Genomic DNA, 19,733 nt, shown 5'->3' on the forward strand with positions numbered 1-19,733 from the left:
CCCTCATGACTCCAGAGAATGGCAGGCTGAGCTCAGAGCATTCCCCCCTGCTCGATTTTAGACCACCTAAGGTGCAGGAGTGGCAAAAAGAGAGCGGCTGGACGTGCATTAAGGCATCCATTAAGCGATAATGAACAGAGAATCACAGACAGACTTATCCCCTGCCAACCTCCATTCTAACGCACACACATGCGTAAAACTGATATGCCAAGTCATTTAAAGTCAGAGACTCACTCATACCTCGCTTGCTCCTTGCTCATGGACACACACTCAGTCCAGCTCCATCTCTGTGTCATGCCTGCAGGTTATTAGGAGTATGATTTATCAAACGCTCTGACTCCAGGCTGTACATCCAGCTCATCCTTCCTCGCTCTCCCTTCCTTTATTGCAGAGTTTTCCTAGTTTTCTTTATTAATCTATCTAATCTTCTACCGTACTCTGCCTGAGCAGTGCCTATACGTTGTACACAAGGCTGATTTCATCCATTTACATGATCCCTCTAGTACATTGAGTGCTTTTTCTTCTTGTTTAGATAAATTCGCCCAGAAGTGCCACAAAAGGAAATGTATAAAGCGATAAAAGAAAAATAAGTTAAACATTTTTTAATTCATAATTTTCTTTCAAGCTAAGTTTTGTCCAGGCTGAAAACAGACATTAAAAAACAAAGAAAAACAATTCAATCATTTCGGTACAACTGATTAGGACTGAATGAGTTTGACAAAAAATCCAAATTGCGATTGTTTTTAACCAATATTGTGATTTTTTATTTTGAATTTCCTTTGCACTAACCAGAAGCTTCTAGATGCTTTATTTTAGGCTTTTTTCATAACCTTGAAAGCTTGCTTGTCTAGTTTTGATTGTTGCAGGAAAAAAGTGCTTACTTCTATTTCACTGAATGGATCATGTTAGCTGCAACTCTATCTACCTCTCTGTGTGGCTGCAAACGCACTTTAAGCGTTTTATCACCACTTAAAGGCCTACAGTGAGAAATTAAGGTGTCTTACATTTGCTTGCTATAAAAATGTAATGCTCCTGCAATCTAAAAATTAAATAAAAAAAAATTACTATTATATTGCAAATGCAAATAATTGCCCATCCCTACAACATATGACCCATAACAAAGGAAGAACAAGTGGGTCTTTAGCTTTTCTCCTAAGCTATCTAGAGAGCGTGTCTGTCTTACATCCAGGGGAAGTCTGCCCCAAATCATGGGTGCCTGTAATGTAAAAGCTTCCTCATCAACAGTCCTCTTTCTGACTTAAGTGTGGATCTTCATGCCTGGCTGCATAAGGCTCAACATTATTACCCAAAAAGGTTTTGACTTCTGTTGCACAAATACGACTTTAACCACATCAGGAACTTCCCTGAGATGCAGAAATTAACGGCATGTATTTTAAAATAAAATAAGAAAAAATCCTATATTTAGAGCATTTATTTTTTACAAAAAAAAAAGAGTGTTGGAAATAGAAACACAAGCAAAAATGTGGAGTCAGCGATTGTGTTTCTTATTCAAAGGAAAAAGTTTGATGCAGAGTTTCTGCATTTTGGTTGTTCATGCTCATGGCAGTGTTTCCAGCAGGTCATCCCAGCACTATAATTTCATTTAGAAGTACTTCCTGGTATACTTGACATCCCATATAGAAGACTCTTAATAATCAGTTTGTTTAAATAAAGCCTAATTGTCTTGATTAAGCTCTCTTAGACTGTTATATATTTTTACATGTCTGCAGGTTTAATTTTTTTGGTTGCATAATGTCAAGCTATACTGACTGCTAAAGTAAAACTTTGTAACTTTGTAAAACTACGGAGGCACTTTTTTTTACATTAATGATTTTTGGTGAGATTTATTGTGATCAAACAACAGAAAGCTGAACTTTATTGTGAGGTTCAATGAAAATATGTGGATTTCACAATCTCTTACAAATACAAATACAGAACTGCAAACTGTTGTCTGCATTTACATTGAGCCCCCTTACTGTGATACTTCTGCATAAAACCCAATGTAAACAAAAATGCCTTTAGAAACGCAGCTATGTGCAGTTTCATCTCAGTATGCTGTAAATGTAACTTGTTTTGTAAAGGCCTCAGAGGTTTGTCAGAGATCGATGAACCATCAGCTTTTTAAAGACCAAGAAACACTGCAGATGAGAGGTTTAAGGCAGAGCTGGGTTGTAACACAACTTCACAAGCTTTTAATATCTCACAGAGCGTTTTTTAATCCATCAGCTGTAAATAAAAGGAATATGGCGCAAGTGTTAACCTACTAAGAGACGTCCAGTACAGCTTAGAAACAGGCCAGTTAGATTATCATTAAGCAGAGAAGAGGTAAAGAGGTCCAGTTTAAGTCTGTCAGAGGTTCAGAGATCCAAACCGCTGGTAGGAGAATCAGGGGAGAGGACAACTAGATGTGAGCTCTGCAAATATGGACATAATGGAAGAGAGAAAAAAAATTACTTACAAAATAGCCAGAAATTTACTACAAGCCATGTAAGGAAATTTGCAAACATTCTTGGAGTCAAACCAAACACTGTGTGGAGGGAAATCTATCCCTGCACATGAAGCTGAAAACTCGGTTTCCTCAGGGAGACATGGTGGGGGCTGCATCATGCTATGGGAGTGGGTTTCTTTTTAAGAGAGACATGATACATTTTTGAAAGTTGAAAAGAAGATTGAGAAATCAAAATGCAAGGTCATTCTTGAGAAACACATGTTAGAGGAAGCAAAAAAAAAAACAACAACAACTTAATCCTGTGGTCAAAATGTATATTAAAGCAGGAAAAACATGCTACAGTAGTCACTACCATCACAGAATATTGTTTTATGGCCTAGTCAAAGTTTAGGTCTAAATCCAGTTTATATTCTTATCAAATGGATTTTAAAAAGTTTACGTAGAACAAAGCTGGAAGAAATAGATAGAAAGAGACTTGGAGCGAAAGGTTTCAACAAAAGATTCACTTTTTTACTTTTTAAGTTAAAAAGTATGTAAAATAGTGCTTTTTTTTCTTTAACCTTTTCCCTCTTGTTGCTTTTTCTCTACAAATCCCAATAAACTCATCGAAGTTTGTGGCTCTAACATGACAAAAAGTGAAAACATTTCGATTTCTATGAATATTGCTGCAAAGCTTTGTACATTTTCAGTGGCTGCGTATTGCATTGTTTTAGTGCAGCTAATTTGGTCAAATATTTACACCGATGGTTCAATACACGCATAATGTAATATTAAAAACATGCATCTTCTCTTCTACATTGAGATGAAGGGCCTCCGTGTACGTGTCCACTGTGTGCGTCTGACTGGAGCAGCTGTGTACCTCACAGTGAAGGGCTGCAGCTCTCCAGAGACCTGGGGGCCACCTATCTGGAGCTGCCGTCTCTCAACCATGTCTTCGTCAGCCGCTACTTTGGCAGCGTGGTAAGTGATGAAGCAGCTCAGGAGGGTATAATGCCATTTTAAAATATTTCACTGATATTTATTTATTTATTTTTTTCTAAACCCAGTTAAATGTAAATGCTTAAATCCACTGCTTTATTCAAAGAGGCATTTTTTTTAAGGTCAAGAATCGCTGACTTAACAGGGCTATTTCTGTTTTGTGCAGCTGGAGTACTTCATGATTCAGTGCCTGAAACACAAAGCCAAAGAGAGGCCAGACAAGAGACGAGGGAACAAAGTGAATGAGCTCCGTCCTCCTCACTTAGAACAACCAGGTCAGAGAAATACTATATCATGTAATGAAGGAGGCTGTCCATATTCTAACAGGCCGATACTCATGCATTTCTGGCCAGTCCTTTGTTTTGGGCCTTATTGCTGTGTTTAATGCATATTCAGTGGACTGGCTGGATTGTTTCTTCAGGAGCTTATATAGCCATAAAAAGAGCTGAGCACAAAGGTTTTATGTGGATCAATATTCTGCCGGTTAAACTGGGAAAAAGAGGAGAGACAAAGAGCTAGGCGGACAACTTTTCTTCAGAGACATTTTAATCAATTTCAAAACAACTGAGTTAAGTAGCTAGAGTTAATCTGCTCCGTGTGGAATTATCTTTAGTTATAATCATAGTATTTACTCCCTGTGTTAAAAAAACCCAAAACATATCTATCCTGAATCGTGCATGTAGGTCTTCTAGTTTTGATCCATGGATCGATCATGAAACTCTTTTCCTCATTTCTAAAAGTTTTATACTAATCAGACTTTTTATGATTAATCTTAAGTTCCCTTTTTCTTTGATATCTGATATGTTGTTTCTAATTTTGACAAAGTTGGTGTTATTTTTTTAATAGGGACTAAAACACACTGAAAAGAAGAAATGTGCTTCTGGGTCTTGATTTGAATCTTATAAAAAATGACGAAATTTTTTCATTTATGCATCAATGTACAATACATTATTTTGGTCGGTGTGTTAATAGGCTAAAAATTGTAAAATGTATTTGTCTTAATGCATTTAATAAGGGAAGAAGTGATAATTTGATTTTAAGTTTTTAATCTCAGAATACATGATCAGAACTAAACAATTAAAGACTCTTCAATTTCCATCCCTGGCTAATTGTTTCCAATGTTGATTAATGAATTGAAATTAACCAAGTTTAATTGGCTTCTTTAAATTCTCCTTAGGTGTGAGTGAATGGTTGTTTGTCCTGTTTGACTCTGTGTTGCCCTCCGATGGACTGGGGACCTGTCCAGGGTCCAGGGAATGGATGAATTGAAATATTTTCATGAATAAATCATAGTATGTGATAATTAATAAGAACCTTTAATTAGATTAATGACAATCCAAAAATAAATATTTGTATTTTAAAGCTTAAATTATGAAAAAGGATCAGCACTAGCTGTATTTGATTAACGCATTAAATTTAAATACATAAAAATATTACAAATACAACTGTAAAGTAACTGCACAAGTTTACATCAAGGCTAAACCGGAAATCAGTATTTCCTGTCAAAACATACTAAAATGGGCCATAATCAGTTATGCATATTGTGTAAGGTTACTCAGGTTGTTAAAGTGATGAGACCCTTAAAAGTATTGATACTGAGAAGTATCCAGATACATCCAACTGTTGTTTACATATTTTTCCTATTGTTAAATTTTGATTTCTAGATTATTTGCAGCTGAAAGAATAGTGCCTTAAACAACCTTCAAATATAGTCAGTGTTATATTTGGGTTATTTATTTTTCCAGTTATTTAATTAAGGATTCTATAGGGTATTTGGTGCTGGTCCCTAAGGTCTTCATATAGGGTGTGTAACATTGGTTGTGCTGAAAATTTGCATATTTTCTGTTGTATGAGCCCGAATGCAAGCCTGGTTAAAAGCCCCAGAATGAAACGACATGTTTTCTTACTTTTATGGTATGTTCATGAATATTTAGATGAGCTGTGCGCCGATTGGTTGGTTTACAACGAGCGAATCTGCTGAGCAAGGACGCATCATAGCAAGAAGAATTTACTCATTGAAACATCAAATGTTGGATATGATAGGGTGACCAGATGTCCTCTTTTTCCCAGACATGTCCTACTTTTCATTCCTAAAAAATCGCAGGGATTTTGGTCGACTACAGTGCAGCACGTAGTTGAAACACACTGGGCATTCGAACCGAGCCGTCAGGACGGGGGCAGGGAGCCAGCGGGGGACCGAGTGACCGAACCTGCCCTGGTGACGGTAGCCTGGACACAGGCAGCCCCGTGCTTCCCCCCACCTGCAGAGAACTCATGGCTCTCTGCTATGGTCCGGTCCAGTGATGCAACATCCCTGAATTGACATCAACTCGGTGCTTCATTTGGATCAGAAGTTTAGAAATGTGAGATTTACAGAGAAAAGGAGGTGACTATTAGTCTGACGTAGTGCTACTCAATTCTAGTCAGAATATGAGTCTGATACTGCTCCATAGAGCTGTGATTATGGGGCGTGTTTCGAACGAACCAGGAAAAATAATGCCTCTGCACTCAATTGGATAGACCTACAACCAATAAGAGCAACGGAGTGTTAAGCGACGCATAGTTGTTGTCAACAAAAATCAAAGCGTGCAGTTGCACGCCTAAAATAAGAAGATGAGCCTTGATCGCGTTTCTCTGTTCCTCTTTTAAAATTAATTTGCTGTCGATATCTTCTAGAACAGACCTAATAGCAGAATCTACACACCTAAACTCTCCGGCGGCAGCCATTGTTGTTGTCATCCATGTGCGCTTTGGTCACGTGGTTGATTACGTTACTGTTGATCATCTGTTCATCATTGTATAAAGCCCGCCCTGACAATTTGATTGGCCCGCCAGATATTGTGCGAGCATACTCGCGCTACTATTGAGCAATGCCAGACCGAACTTCCCGACCTCAAACGTTGTGGGCGGGACTAAGTTCGGAATGGCACCCAGGCTAGGTGACTATAGGGGTTTGAACTTCTCTGTACGTCTATTTCACCCACTGAACTATCATTATTCATCTATGACAATGTCAACTCGGTTTTGCATTCTATGACCCCTTTAAGGTTAAAGTTTTTGTCTAAATAAAGATATTTTTTTATGCCTTTAAATATTTGTTTATATTCTTTGTTTATATTCTTATGATATTATATAAATATATTCTTTATTTATATTCTTGCACATCTATTGCAGCCTTGCCTTCAATCCAGTGGAACAGAAAAAAAGAAAAAAAAAACTGTAATTATGAGGGGATAAATGACTGTACTGATCAAAAGAGGCAAAACTTGCAGATTTACACACATTAACATGCAGTGAAGGGCTTACAGACGGCGAGTTTGATTACCGTGGCAAGGCTTCAAAGTAATAAGCCAGGCTGCAGCATTTGACAGTTACATTTCCCGTCTTTGTTGTTATCTTAACTTTCATTTTTCTACCCTGTTGGAATTTGCGTCCCAGCTGGATGAAAGATGTGTGATTAAATCTAAGACTGCTCGCTATTTTTAACCCTTGGTTTGTCCGCGATCTGATTTAAACTTTTATGAATGATGGAACTTAAATGGTTCAAATTTAGTTGAGGTAGTTCTTCCCTAAAGTACATTCATCCAAAAAAAAATCCATTAGAAAAGTGTTAGCAAGCCTTTAATATATACATGTTTGATATATATATTGATCTGAGTGCTCTTTCCCGTTGCTGTCTGTTTGAATCTGACACGGTTCCTGAAAGCTGAAAGTCTGGCCAGAAATGGCAGCTTGTGCAGGTGGATTTATCGGCGCCTGTCTAACACCACTTAGCTCAACTTATGGCCCAGCTTACATTAAATATGACAAGCACTGATTCAGAAACAGGACGCTTTTCATGGCTAAATCACAGCGGCAATAAAACAAGGGGATACTGGGAACAAATAAGATGCATTTGAGTGCCGCACAAAAAGGACTGTAATCTTTCTTTTACCACATTTCCTACTTTCCCTTCTTTTTATTACTTTAGCTTTATGACATAAACATTTTAAGGGTCAGTTATTTTCTATGTCCTTTTATGTCATTTACCAGCAGTTCTATGCAGCGGGCCTTAGGCTTTTTCTTCAGTCAGTGTTCTCACTCTTATTTGCAGTTTATTTCAAATAATGTCTTTAAAAGTATCACATTTTTTAGTAGTGGCTTTTTTGGGCCACCACTTACGTTTCTCAAGGTGCCTTGTCATGCTAAATCCATATATAGAATAGGCTTTTAAGCTGTAGACGTTTACTGCCTTGCATTTTTGCTGACTGTGTGTTTATGTTGTTATGTGGAAGGAGCCTCTATAACATTTCTTATCTTAATTCCCTGTACTTTGGTCCTCCTATCTTCCCCTTAATTATGACTAGATTCCCCATCTCTTGTGAAGAGAATTCACCCCACAGCATGATACAGGCCCCACCTAGGGTGACTAGATATCCCGATTTGTGTGGGACAGTGCCACATTTTTTCCACTTCTGTCTAATCTAATTTAATTGAAACAATGTCCCTCATTTAACTTCTAGATGCTTTTTTACATGCAAAGAAAGCAGAGCTGCAGCCATTGTCAAAGAGCTTTACCAATGCCCCACGTCATGACTAGGGTTGTCAAAAGTGTCGATACTCAAAAAAGTATCGATACTGAAACGTTGTATCCGGATACAATACTCATTTTCAAAAGTATCGATACAGCCATCTAAAGTGCAGAATAGTGGAAAATGCACTTTCTGAACACTGTGTGATTGTATAATTCTCTGCATTTTTCAGTTTCAGACTTCTTTTTATAACTGGTGCAGCTGCTGAGAATTATTTTTGTTTAAATGGTTTGGCCAGTGTCATTGTTATGTCTGCAAAACATAGCCAAGGAAGGAACACTTCATTTTAATTTTGTAAGTTTTTTATCAAGCTTGCTTAATATTGTGCACAGCATACAACCTCAAAATATTATTCTTATTGTTTTTTATTTATTTCTTGTATTTTTTTAGCAATGAAAATATTTCTGTTGAATTTAAGAGTCTTTGTTTTTATTCTTGTGGTATCGAAAAGGGCATCGAGTATCGAATATTTTACTTAGTATCGTATCGAGTTGAAAAGTTTAGTATCGTGACAACCCTAGTCATGACCAGCCTCTGCACTATTAAAAAAGAACAGGATTTTAACATAGAATATGATGGAAACTATGTTTAAAGTAAAATAAATGCAGCCACAACAAAGACAGGGGAACAATTTATAAATGGGTGAAACCAGTGAAATGTCTCAGAGAGGTATTTTAAAAGTTAATTTGAAGTAATCCATCCATTTTCTTCCGCTTATCCGGGGCGCGGAGGCAGCAGTCAAAGCAAAGATGCCCAGACTTCCCAATCCACACACACTTCCTCCAGCTGCTCTGGGGTACCCCGAGGCGACACCAGGCCAACTCAGAGACATAGTCCCTCCAGCCTGTCCTGGGCCTTCCATGAGGACTCCTCCCAATGGGACATGCCTGGAACTCCTCCCAAGGTCGGCGATCAGGATGCATCCGAAAAAGATGCCCGAGTCACCTAGGCTGGCTCCTTTTGGTGTGGAGGAGCAACGACTCTACTCCGAACTCCTCCCGGGTAACTGAGCTCCTCACCCGATCTCGAAGAGTGCGCCCAGCCACCCTGAGAAGGAAACTCATTTTGGCCACTTGTATTCGTGATCTTGTCTTTTCGGTTATTACCCAGATTTCATGACCATAGGTGAGGGTGGAAACGTAGATCGATCAGTAAATTGAGAGTTTAGCCCCCTGACAAGTCTTATAAAGTGACCGCATCATTGCCTCCGCTGCACCGATGCGTCTGTCAATCTCATGCTCCATCTGTCCCTCACTCGTGAACAAGACCCCAACATACATGAACTCCTCCCCTTGAGTCTAGGACTCTCCACCGACCTGAAAAGGGGGGGTCCACCTTTCTCTGGTGGAGAGCCATGGCATCAGTTTTGGAGGTGCTGGTCCTCACCCCGGTCGCTTCACACTCAGCTGCAAACCACCCCAGTGCACGTCGGAGGTCCTGCCAAACATGAGAACATCATCTCCAAACAGCAGAGATGATATCCTGAGGTTCCCGAACCAGACACCCTCCAGTCCCTGGCTGCGCCTAGAAATTCTGTCTATGAATATAATGAACAGAACCAAAGTTATTTTTTAATTTGATACAAGGGGAACATAATATAAAGCAATACAGTAAAAGTGAGTCTCAAAAGCATTGCACTGCTGAATTGTCCCTCATAAGCATCTTAGTTGCCCCCAATTTGTTTTTGTGAGATCTGGTCACCCAAACCCCGCCATGTCTGCAGTGTTTTGATTTTAGACAGGAATGTTTGATTTAGTCCCATCTGACCAGAGCAACTCCTCCAAATGTGTTCTTTGTCTCTATCATGATCTGTGGAAAACTCTACCTTCTTAATTTACATTACAACGACTTTCCTCTTGCCACTCTTCCATGAAGGACAGATGCTTGTAATGCACAAACAGTTGTTAAAAAAGACAGGTGTGAATCTCTGCAGTTCCTCCAAACCTGCATTGGCCTTCATGGTCGCTCCTCTGATTTATGCTGTAAAGATTGATGCTCTTGTCTTGCAGGGTTTCCAGGTCTTTTATATTCTTTCTAAAGCTTTCTTTTTGAGATGTATAGACCTTGAGTAACAGTTTTTTAAGATAATGCTGCTCTAAAATTTTCAAAAACTTTCTCCCTTTCTTGTTTGCTGGGTGTTTATGATGTCGATTTCACACTGATGTTCTCCAGCAAATCTTTGAGTCCTTCACAGAACAGCTGGATTCATGTTGAGATTAAAACAGAAACAGGTCAGCTGTTTTCCAATAAATAGAAGCTTTTTTGTAAGCAATCTTTTATTAATCGTGTCTGAATAAAGGGGTCTAAAATGGTAGGCACACCAAACATTAGATTTTTAAATGCTAAGTATTTAGAAACCTTGCAAAGTAAAATAAACAAAATATTGAAGTTTTTAGTAATAGCTAGAGATGCACCAATATAGTGTTTTTCTGATCCAGTCCAGGACCTATACCTGGGCTGAGAGTATCAGCCGATATCTGATACCATTCTGATCCAGCTGTTGAATGCCTGACCTAAATACTTTGCCTTGTGAGTGAAGTCTTTAGACCTGACATAAACACTTACTACGTGTACATGGACACAAATAATCTGGTTGAAGGCCGGATCAGATCAAAAATGTTTTATGCAACGTCAGACTGAAGATTCTAATCGTATTTGGTCCAATTGGAAATAAATGTTATCCTGAAAGCCAGAGGTGGTTTTTGCAGATCGTGATTACCATTTGCATTCATGTACACCCCCATTCGGATCTTTGGAGTAAAATAATCCGGGCCGTGCATGTGTGCAACGCCAGCGTGACATTTCTCCAGTTTTTCCAGAAAATTAGACAGTTTCATCTAAGCTAAATAGATTTAATACGATCGAACGTTTGGTACTTGCATTAAAATGTCATGATCAGATCTTTTCATTTAGTATCCATGTAAACAGAGACTTTGAGTTTCAGATCAACCAAGGATTAGATCGACCTGGGGCAATTTGCGCATGTAAATGTCGCTGTTGTTAAAAAAATGTAACAAATGAACAAAGATATAAATATACTTTCTATTATTTTCATTCACATATAAAGTGTTAGATTAGAGATATCTGATATCCAATGACAGATATCTGATCCAGCCAATTAGTCAATATCGGAGCTGATATCCGACCCAGGCAGACATGGGCAATGTGGAGTCAACAAGTCATCTCCATGTCATGTATTTAATCTACCCAGCCAATTAACCAGGTGAGTCCAATCTGCACAGGTTAATTCACGGTGAAGATTGGACTCACCTGCTTCAGTGGCTGGGTAGAACAAATACATGACATGGAGATGACTTGTTGACTCCACATTGCCCATGTCTGGACCCAGGTATCAGATGGGTGCATCTCTGGCAGTAACAGGACAAAATATCATGCTGCTCAACGGGATTGAATACATTTGCCAAGCAGTTCTCTAGTTGTCAGCCCCTTAAAAATGTTTTTCTTTCACATTTAGTCAGAATCAAGTGGAGCAGTCTGAGTTGGCATTTTCCTAACACTGCCAATAGTACTAGGAAGAAACCCCCCACTCTTTTCTGAAATTGAACAATATAAAAGGATAGAGAATGAGATTGCCTTCTAACTTCTGTTTGTTGGCTATAAGACTCATCTGTTCTTTTACTGTCAAAAACTATTTGTCCACACATGCCTTGTATCTCTGAGCCAAATGTTTGTGCCAAAAGAAGCAAGAGTCAATAGAGGAAGTCAGAATTGTTGCTTCTGCACAGCTCCTGCAAAAGATTAATAAACTAACACTTTCCTTTATTACTTCTTCCTCTGTTCTCTCAGCTCGTCTTCCTCCTATCAGAGTAGAGGAGTCCAGCTTCTCCCAGGACATGCAGTGGCTTTTGGAGCGTGGTGTGCAGTTTGCCGATGTGGCCTTCTACTCTGGCGATTGTGGGAAAGAACTGGGGTGGGCCCACGCGGCCGTGCTGTGCGCCGTTAGCCCTTACTTCCGACAGCTGCTCCTGGGGCCCAAAACCAGGTAGAAAAGATTGTCACACATTAATAATAGTTTATGACGCTTTAATGGCTGCTTGTGTTGCTGTTTCCTCCCCTCCAAAACACGCAGACAGCTGGAGCTGAGGGAATTCTGCATAACCTGTTAATACAGTCACTGTAAAGTGTGTTGTTTGCATCTTGTTGGACAGGGAACGTCCACAATCACGGTGTGTCTGTAGGGAGCGAGAAGGAGGCCCCCATTCCCTGCTGTCTACCTGGGATGGCAGCATTATCGATGATTTGCCTCAGTCGGATGGACACGTGACCGGACGCCTCACTCGGCTGGTGGTGAAGGATCCCCTGCTGTGCATGTGCCTGTGGGAGACCCTCATGTTTATTTACAGAGGTATACCCACCTAAACTCATCTCAGATCTTCAGTCTTTTTCTAATCTGACTGTGTTTCTTTTTAAAGAAACATATTTTAATTACAAAATCATCTGATTTGATAAGCTATTATTAACGTGATGATATTTTATTCATTGTTGCTTGGTTACAACAAAAAAATAACCCAGGTTAAAACCGCAACCAGACACATCTCCATTTGCTTAGTGACAACCATTAATAGAAATATAGAATTAATAAAAAAAATGTCCCAATTAGATTGTTTATAAGGAGTTTTAAACAGGTGAGGCATACATGACTGAATACATGACTGAATCATTAGTTTGTGTTTACCTGATAAACATTTTCATATTATTTAAATTCCATTCTATCAATCTGTGTTATTATGAAAGAGCCAAAAAAAGGATGTAAAATACAGCCAATTTTAAATCTGACATTATATGATATAGTTAAAATGATCTGATATACACTCCAAGCTTATCTGATCTCAGAAACACTCAGTTTTCAGACTGTCTTGTTCATTTTTTACAAAAAAAGCAAAAAGATGAAAGCTGTGTTGGAAAAAAACTAAGTACATCCCTGCTTCCTCCACTGGATTAAAGAGGGGAAAGTACCAAGTAAATGACAATTATTTTGTGACCCATCATTAGCAAGCATTCCCATGCGTCTAAACTGAGCTCCTAAATGTAAAGACAACCGCAATGAGTGAGAGAAGCAACCGTAGCTTCCTATTAATCTGGGATGTTTTATAGGGCTCATGTAAAAAATTGTTCAATTTCACATTTTGAATTATTAAAATTGACCAAAGCAGCTAGGTGTAGTGTCTCCTCAGCCTATTACTTAAGTTTATAAAAAAAAAAACACACAGTCTTATATTAATTGAATATGAGTAAAGCTTTTTTTTTTTAACTCATGATGTAAGTTAGGATCCAAGCATTTTATTTAAAACAAACAGGTAAACAACTACATCCTCATGTTCACTCACTCTGAGTGAACATGAGGATGTAGTTGAGTCAGGCTAATTATTATTTACTTCCTCTCAGTGCATGACATAATTTTTATGAATTGGACTCTTATCAAAAAGCCTTAACAGTCAGGACTTAGAACTGTGGACCCAGAATATTAAGCTGACAGACAGATTTGATTGACAAAAGCACTTGTTTATAAAACGTCAAATCTGCGACTCAGCAGCTAGAGCTGAAAAGGTCGAAATCTCTGTAGAGGGAGAAACTCAGGTATAGTGACACATAAATCTGACGAAGGGCGATTACGAGCGTGTCAGTCACTAATCTGGTTTTAGAGTTCATTCTGTGCCCAGAATGGAATCTAGCCGGATGACTTCCAACAACACGCTGTGAGCGCCGCTCGGAGAGTTCAAAGAGCTGTAGCCAAGAAGGCTGCCGACCTGGTTGACAAGTACAAGCAACGAGACGAAGGAAGGCACAAGTTTCCAGAAGAAAAAGCCAAAGCTGGTGTCGAGGAGATAAACAGGAGTCCAGGCTAGAAGATCAGAGATCGAAAGAGGTACAGAAGGGAAATCCAAGCCGAGGTCAGGAGACAGATCCAGGGTCGTAAACAGGGAAAATCTATCAGAATTCCGAAGACAGGTCAGGCAAACAGATCAGAATGGGAACAAGTGGGTTTAGAACAGGGGACGCTATGGCAGAGTTTTTCAATCCTGGTCCTCAAGGCACCCTGCTCTACATGTTTTGGATGTTTCTGAGGTTCAGCAAACCTGATCAGATTATTGCAGTTCAGCAAAGCCTGATAATCTGCTATCAATTGATAACAGGTGTTTGAAAGCTGGGAAACATCTAAAACATGCAGAGGTTTTAAATTAGCTCAGTATTATCAGTGAGCTCACAATTACTGATAGGAAGCAGGTCTTTTCTCATTTATCAAGTCAAGGATATAATCAGCCATAAATACATTAATACACTATCTTGATAACTCTACTAAACGTCTTAACTTATGGTTTAATTAGAAAATTAGTCTTTACATTTTTGGAGCAATGCTGTTATCAATAGTAAATACAATATCAGTAATATACAATTAAAATAATATTTTAAAATTCCGTAATGATACATTATTATTAATGCTGCCAGACTATTTGTGCATGAAAATCTGGGTCTACGTACATAAACTGCTATGGCAGAGCTACAACCTCTTATCAGCTTTGAACTGAAACCTTCTGATTGGCCAAAGATGAAAATTACCCAGGCTGAAACCCTGGCAGCGGGATCAGATGTGCAGGAAATGCCAAACAAGAGAGTGGAAATGAGAAAAGATTTAGGGATCTCTTCAACAGCAGCTATCATGTCCTTTATCCAAACAATTTGGAGCTCAGTAACCACACTGCCAGCCACAGCGTGGTATTCACTCATTTCATGCCTCCGAATTCATTGGTTTGTAAGCAATCAGACGCATTACTAGCGTGGCGTTAGATGTGCAGATGTTTAATCCAGTTGTGGTGATGTAAACGCATTGTCCTGCTGGAGCTAAAATCCCTCTGAAAGAGCACAACTGATGTTATTCCACGAGTGTACCATTATACTGAAGGGCAGAAAAATTCCAAACTGAAAACACTTTATGGTTGAGTGACTGTAGAGATCTGGGAGCAGATTGAGCCCGTTGGAAGTTTGATCTACTTTTGCTTTAATTCCCCTCATTTGACAGCTGTGTTGTTCTTTGTCTCACTCCTTTATATTTGTTCAGAATCTGGCACACTGAGGAAAACCTTTGAAGAAATTCTCAAGAAATATCTAAAAGATATCAGTGACTGTAATCTTTAGAGTGAGAGTCCTGTTACTCCTGCCATGAATGCAGATCTTTTTGATGAATCAGTTTTGGAATCATCAGTCTTATGTTAAGTTTACACAGCTGGATGCATTTGAAATGATGCCATGAATACCCAAAATGTTTTCCTAGATTTAGTTTAAGGCCACTCACAGAGTTTTTAAGACTATATTGTGACATTTTGGATCAGCCACATTGTGCTTAGCCCCTGCATGGTCTTGGAGATGTCCCTTGGAGCACATTAAGTGTTAGACATTCCTGACAGTTCTAGGAGAGCTCTTCTGTTGTAAGATCACAGTGATTATAATGTGTTGCATAGAGAAACCTTGCAAGAGCACGGGCAGCTCGTCAATTCTGTGGCATGCTGCACCTGCCTCGACTGATTATTACCAGCTGTGTACCTAGTAGTTTTGTGTATGTGCGTTGTAACCAACTCTGGTTTCAACAAAACCATCTCACCAAAAAACATAAATCCAGAAATAATGGCACTCAGGCCAAAAATAGAGATGGTTGGGAGAAATATACAAGAAGTGGTGAAGAGAATCCAGAAGAACTGCAGAGGTAGAGTATATAACCTGTATGGGAGACAGAACCAAGAGTGGAGTAATCAGTTAATTTGGGAGCAGGTGTGGACAGAAACAGCTAAGGACAAAGGAAAGTGGTGCTAGGGGTCAAGAAAAGTAACTGGGGAAAACAGGGTTCATCTGTAACTAGAAAAGAAATTAAATTAGGCAAAAGAGGAATAAAACTAAGGACTGCAAAATAAAAACATAACTTAAAGATAAAGGAAAGAATAATTGAATAAATCTAGACCAATAATACCAAAAATGCTGGAAAGAGATAAAAGAAAGGATTAAACTAAGAATTTAAAAAAATGATATAAAGCTTGACAACAACACAGAATAAAAATAAATAAAACATAACTGAAAACCCAAAATGAAAACTTAAACAGTACCAAAAAGTGTAGAATTGCAGATCATGACATCAGTATCAGCTGTAGTCTCCATGTATGGAACTCTAGCTGTTGAGAAGTTCGCACACACCTCCAAATTGTGCATATTAGATTTGAAGCTGTTGTAAAACATACATTTTCCATTTTGCAGTGGTAATTATTTTTTCCATGAATAACTTTAGAGCATCTAGTAAAGCATAGCCACATATTACACACATTGTTATGGTACAGCCTTATTGTGCAAACTTGTTCCTTTAAGTTGGAGGATTTTTGCAATTTTTTAAAAAGACCTCTCCACAAAATACGCCTATTAAACAGGTGCGAGAACATACAGGAGCCCATTTCACCTCCTGCACGCTCTGTTTAAAAGTTGCTGTTTTCATAGCTCATACAAGCTTACTGTGCCGGAACATATTGAACTTACTGTTCAGACAGATGCTTTTTGCTCTCCGTTGGTCACGTAAATCCTCCTCCACTGAGCGATGCATGCACCATCTTTGTTATTAGTTGCCGCTGTCGGGTAGAGACAGCAGGCCGCCGTGACAGCAAATCCCACAATGCTTTGCAAGGAGAGGTCTCCGCGCAAAGTATTAGGGATATATCTGCCTCTTCTGAGGCCTTTATTTTCTTCTCATACTTCATACACTTTTTCTCTCACCACACATATACACCTGAAAGTGCTCTTATGCATAAAACAATACCTAAATGGGGACGAGCACGTAGGACGGCCTTACGTAAACATATCACCAGAATGATTGACATTTAGGAGGACCACTTATTTAGATGATCAATGGAAATAAAAGATTGTCCTCTATACCTTTAATGTTCTCCGAAAAAATACCCTATAATTAAAATGTTAAAAAAAACAAACATTTTTCATTTTTTATTATTGTTGCAAATTTATTAGAATGGCAAACCAAGAAACACATTTGTTTAGGTGTTCACTGCCTTTCAAGGTTGAAATCGAGCTGAAGTTTGTACTGTTTCTATTGATTATACCTGAGATGTTTCTGCATCTTGCTGGAGTCTACCTTGGAAAAAAAATCTGTTGGTCGGACATGATTAGGAAAGGCACACAGCTCTCTAGATAAGGTCATAACGCAAACTAAGCATGAAGGCAGAGGAATTGGCTGCAGACCTCTGAGACATGATTGCCTTGAGGTACAGGTTGTTATGTTTGGAGGAAACAAGGCATGGCTCATCACTAGTCCAGTACCATCCCTACATATTCTGATGGTGCTTTCTTACTAATGGTAAGACTGAAACTGACAGTGCAGAAGCACTTCACAGTAGCAAGAACTACAGATTGTTAAGCAACATCCAGTCAGGTATGATAATCAATATAAATAAGGCCATAATCAAGAAGAGGGAAGTGAAGCCCCAGGTTTTGGAGTACTGTAGCGTTTTGATTGCCATTACATACAATTACAAATCGGCACCAGTCCAGCACAAAATAAATGGTTTTAAATCTTCAACATTAGAGACCACAGCACAGGTGTAATCTTGTGTGTAAGTAACAAACAGGCATGTAATGTCCTTTGCAAATCCTCAAGCCTGCAGCTCAGACTGCAGAGCTGGGTTTATTAGACATAAGATCACAGCTCTTAGGTATTCCAGAACTTTAAAACAGCATCTGATTCAAGGCACGTGGTAAACATGTATGAAAGTAGCACTGATGCTCTGACACATAAGCCCTGGAGCTAGGAGCAGGGAACATCTGAGCTGGAGAAGGCTGAGCGGAACGGGGAAGATTATACAGAGAGCCTGATTCTCTGTGAGTGACTCTATGAATAAGAATAAGTGAGACAGCTGAAACTAGGAGCAGTGTTGGCTTTTGTGCACATATATACGGTGCACAGCCCTGCATGTGTGATTTCATAAGAAAAAAAGGGAAAGCAGTGTATAGGGTGAAAAATAAAGGTGGCAGAAGGTGAGGATGAAACGGCACAGAGTTGGTGGGGAAGAGAGTGAGGTGCTAATTTTCTGAGGTTGTATAAAACGACGTGTTAGTAACAAGCTGAGCAGCTCCGCAAACTGTTGGGTGTATTGATGTTCGGTTTAGAGAGAGAAGGATAAAAGTGGGAATGCACTAAGTGGAACGTGGAATGAACACTGGTAGACGGGCCATGTTAAGCCTAGTGGAAAAACATCTCAGTTAACCCTTCAACACTGAATGTCTGAATGAGCCGGCAACATATACGGTGCACATAGTCATGCGTCATCTTGAGTCGGCTAATTAGATTTGAATGGGTGCCTCCAGAAACACTTTCAATAAAGATGGTCCTTTACAGGAAATCTTTTAGAAAAGGTTTTGTTAAAAAAGATTATAAAACATCTTCCGTTTGTCTTTCAAAATTTTAACAGATGATATGATTGAGCTGATTTGATGAAATTACAAAAACAGTTCACAACATCCCCTCTTGAGTGGAAACAAAGCATCACACCCAGAGTAGTGCTTCACGCTGTGAAATTTTGCCACTTGACTGTGTCAGGACATTCACAGAGGCCATGACATTCCACTTGTGATGTTAACACTCTGAGACTCTGTGTCCATTTGTAGTGTGCTGCTGAGTTATTGAAATTGTCATTTGGATGCAGCTGTGTGCAAGTGCATTTTTGGCTGAATCTGTACATCTCCATGGACACTCAGGTCCTCTTTAGATGTATGCATACTTTTATGTCCTTGTTAAAGCAGTCAGGTTTGCAGGGCTCTAACTAAGCCTAGTGTTAAAAACTATTCTTCCCTTCATAGGTTTATGTATATATATATATATATATATATATATATATATATATATATATATATATACTGGATCGAGTCAGAAAAGAATCACATCATTGTCAGGCGGAATCGAATCCATTATTGAAATTTCAATCTATACCAGGCCCCTTTGCTTCCACCTCCCTGGAGATATAGAGACTCAAGGTATAAATAAGGTTCGTAAAATGTTCTAATCTGCCAAATCATAGCAGTCTTTTGTATATAGGGGACCAGTTAGACAGATCATTGGATGAAATCACTACCTCATAAAACTGAATGGGGTTTTATAGAGGCAATAGAGGATTATAAAGCTGCTTCCTAATTATAGCCCAAAGAATTGCAACATGTTTAAAGTTCAAATGGTTTTATTGCCAAAGTGTGGTAGTTAATCTACAATCAGCAGTTGTTTCATGATTTTGAAGCTTTCCTTTTTATTTTGTAAATTATTTCTTTAAAGTAAATATTTGATAAAGTACGAAAGTTATTAACAGCAGAAGTAGTAGCATATATCAGCTTAATATCATAGTGCGAAATATGCCAAAAGGATTTAGTGGCATTTTCTCATAAAAAAAAAAAAAACAGTTTAATGACAACACAAGTCATCCAACTTGCAGTTTATAGTTTTTATTTGTTTTTTTATGGGGAAATATGTGTTTGAAATACGATCATTATCTGCTACCCTAAATTTGGGAGCAACAGATGTCACCTATGGTTTGTTGTTTTATTATTTGTCAAGGGTATAAGATTAAAACCTTGCTATTGACCATTATTTGTCCTGCTAAATACATTTTAAATGTTATATGATAATAAAAAAAAAAAAAAAAAAAAAAAAAAAAAACTTTCTTCCCAGATTATGAAATGTT

General features: G+C 38.6%; 1 protein-coding gene across 1 annotated transcript in view; it reads left to right on the forward strand.

Annotated features, from left to right (window-relative positions):
• The window catches only part of rhobtb3 (Rho related BTB domain containing 3), a 45,507-nt gene that overhangs the window by 9,919 nt on the left and 15,855 nt on the right, over positions 1-19,733 (forward strand). The window contains exons 4-7 of the mRNA XM_038277846.1: positions 3,252-3,409; positions 3,594-3,702; positions 11,806-12,001; positions 12,168-12,364. Coding sequence (XP_038133774.1) covers positions 3,252-3,409; positions 3,594-3,702; positions 11,806-12,001; positions 12,168-12,364 — 660 coding nt within the window. The remainder of the gene's footprint in view (positions 1-3,251; positions 3,410-3,593; positions 3,703-11,805; positions 12,002-12,167; positions 12,365-19,733) is intronic.

The sequence above is a fragment of the Cyprinodon tularosa genome, unplaced genomic scaffold (assembly GCF_016077235.1).
Source record: "Cyprinodon tularosa strain WSP-4 unplaced genomic scaffold, ASM1607723v1 ctg135, whole genome shotgun sequence".
Lineage (NCBI taxonomy): Eukaryota > Metazoa > Chordata > Actinopteri > Cyprinodontiformes > Cyprinodontidae > Cyprinodon > Cyprinodon tularosa.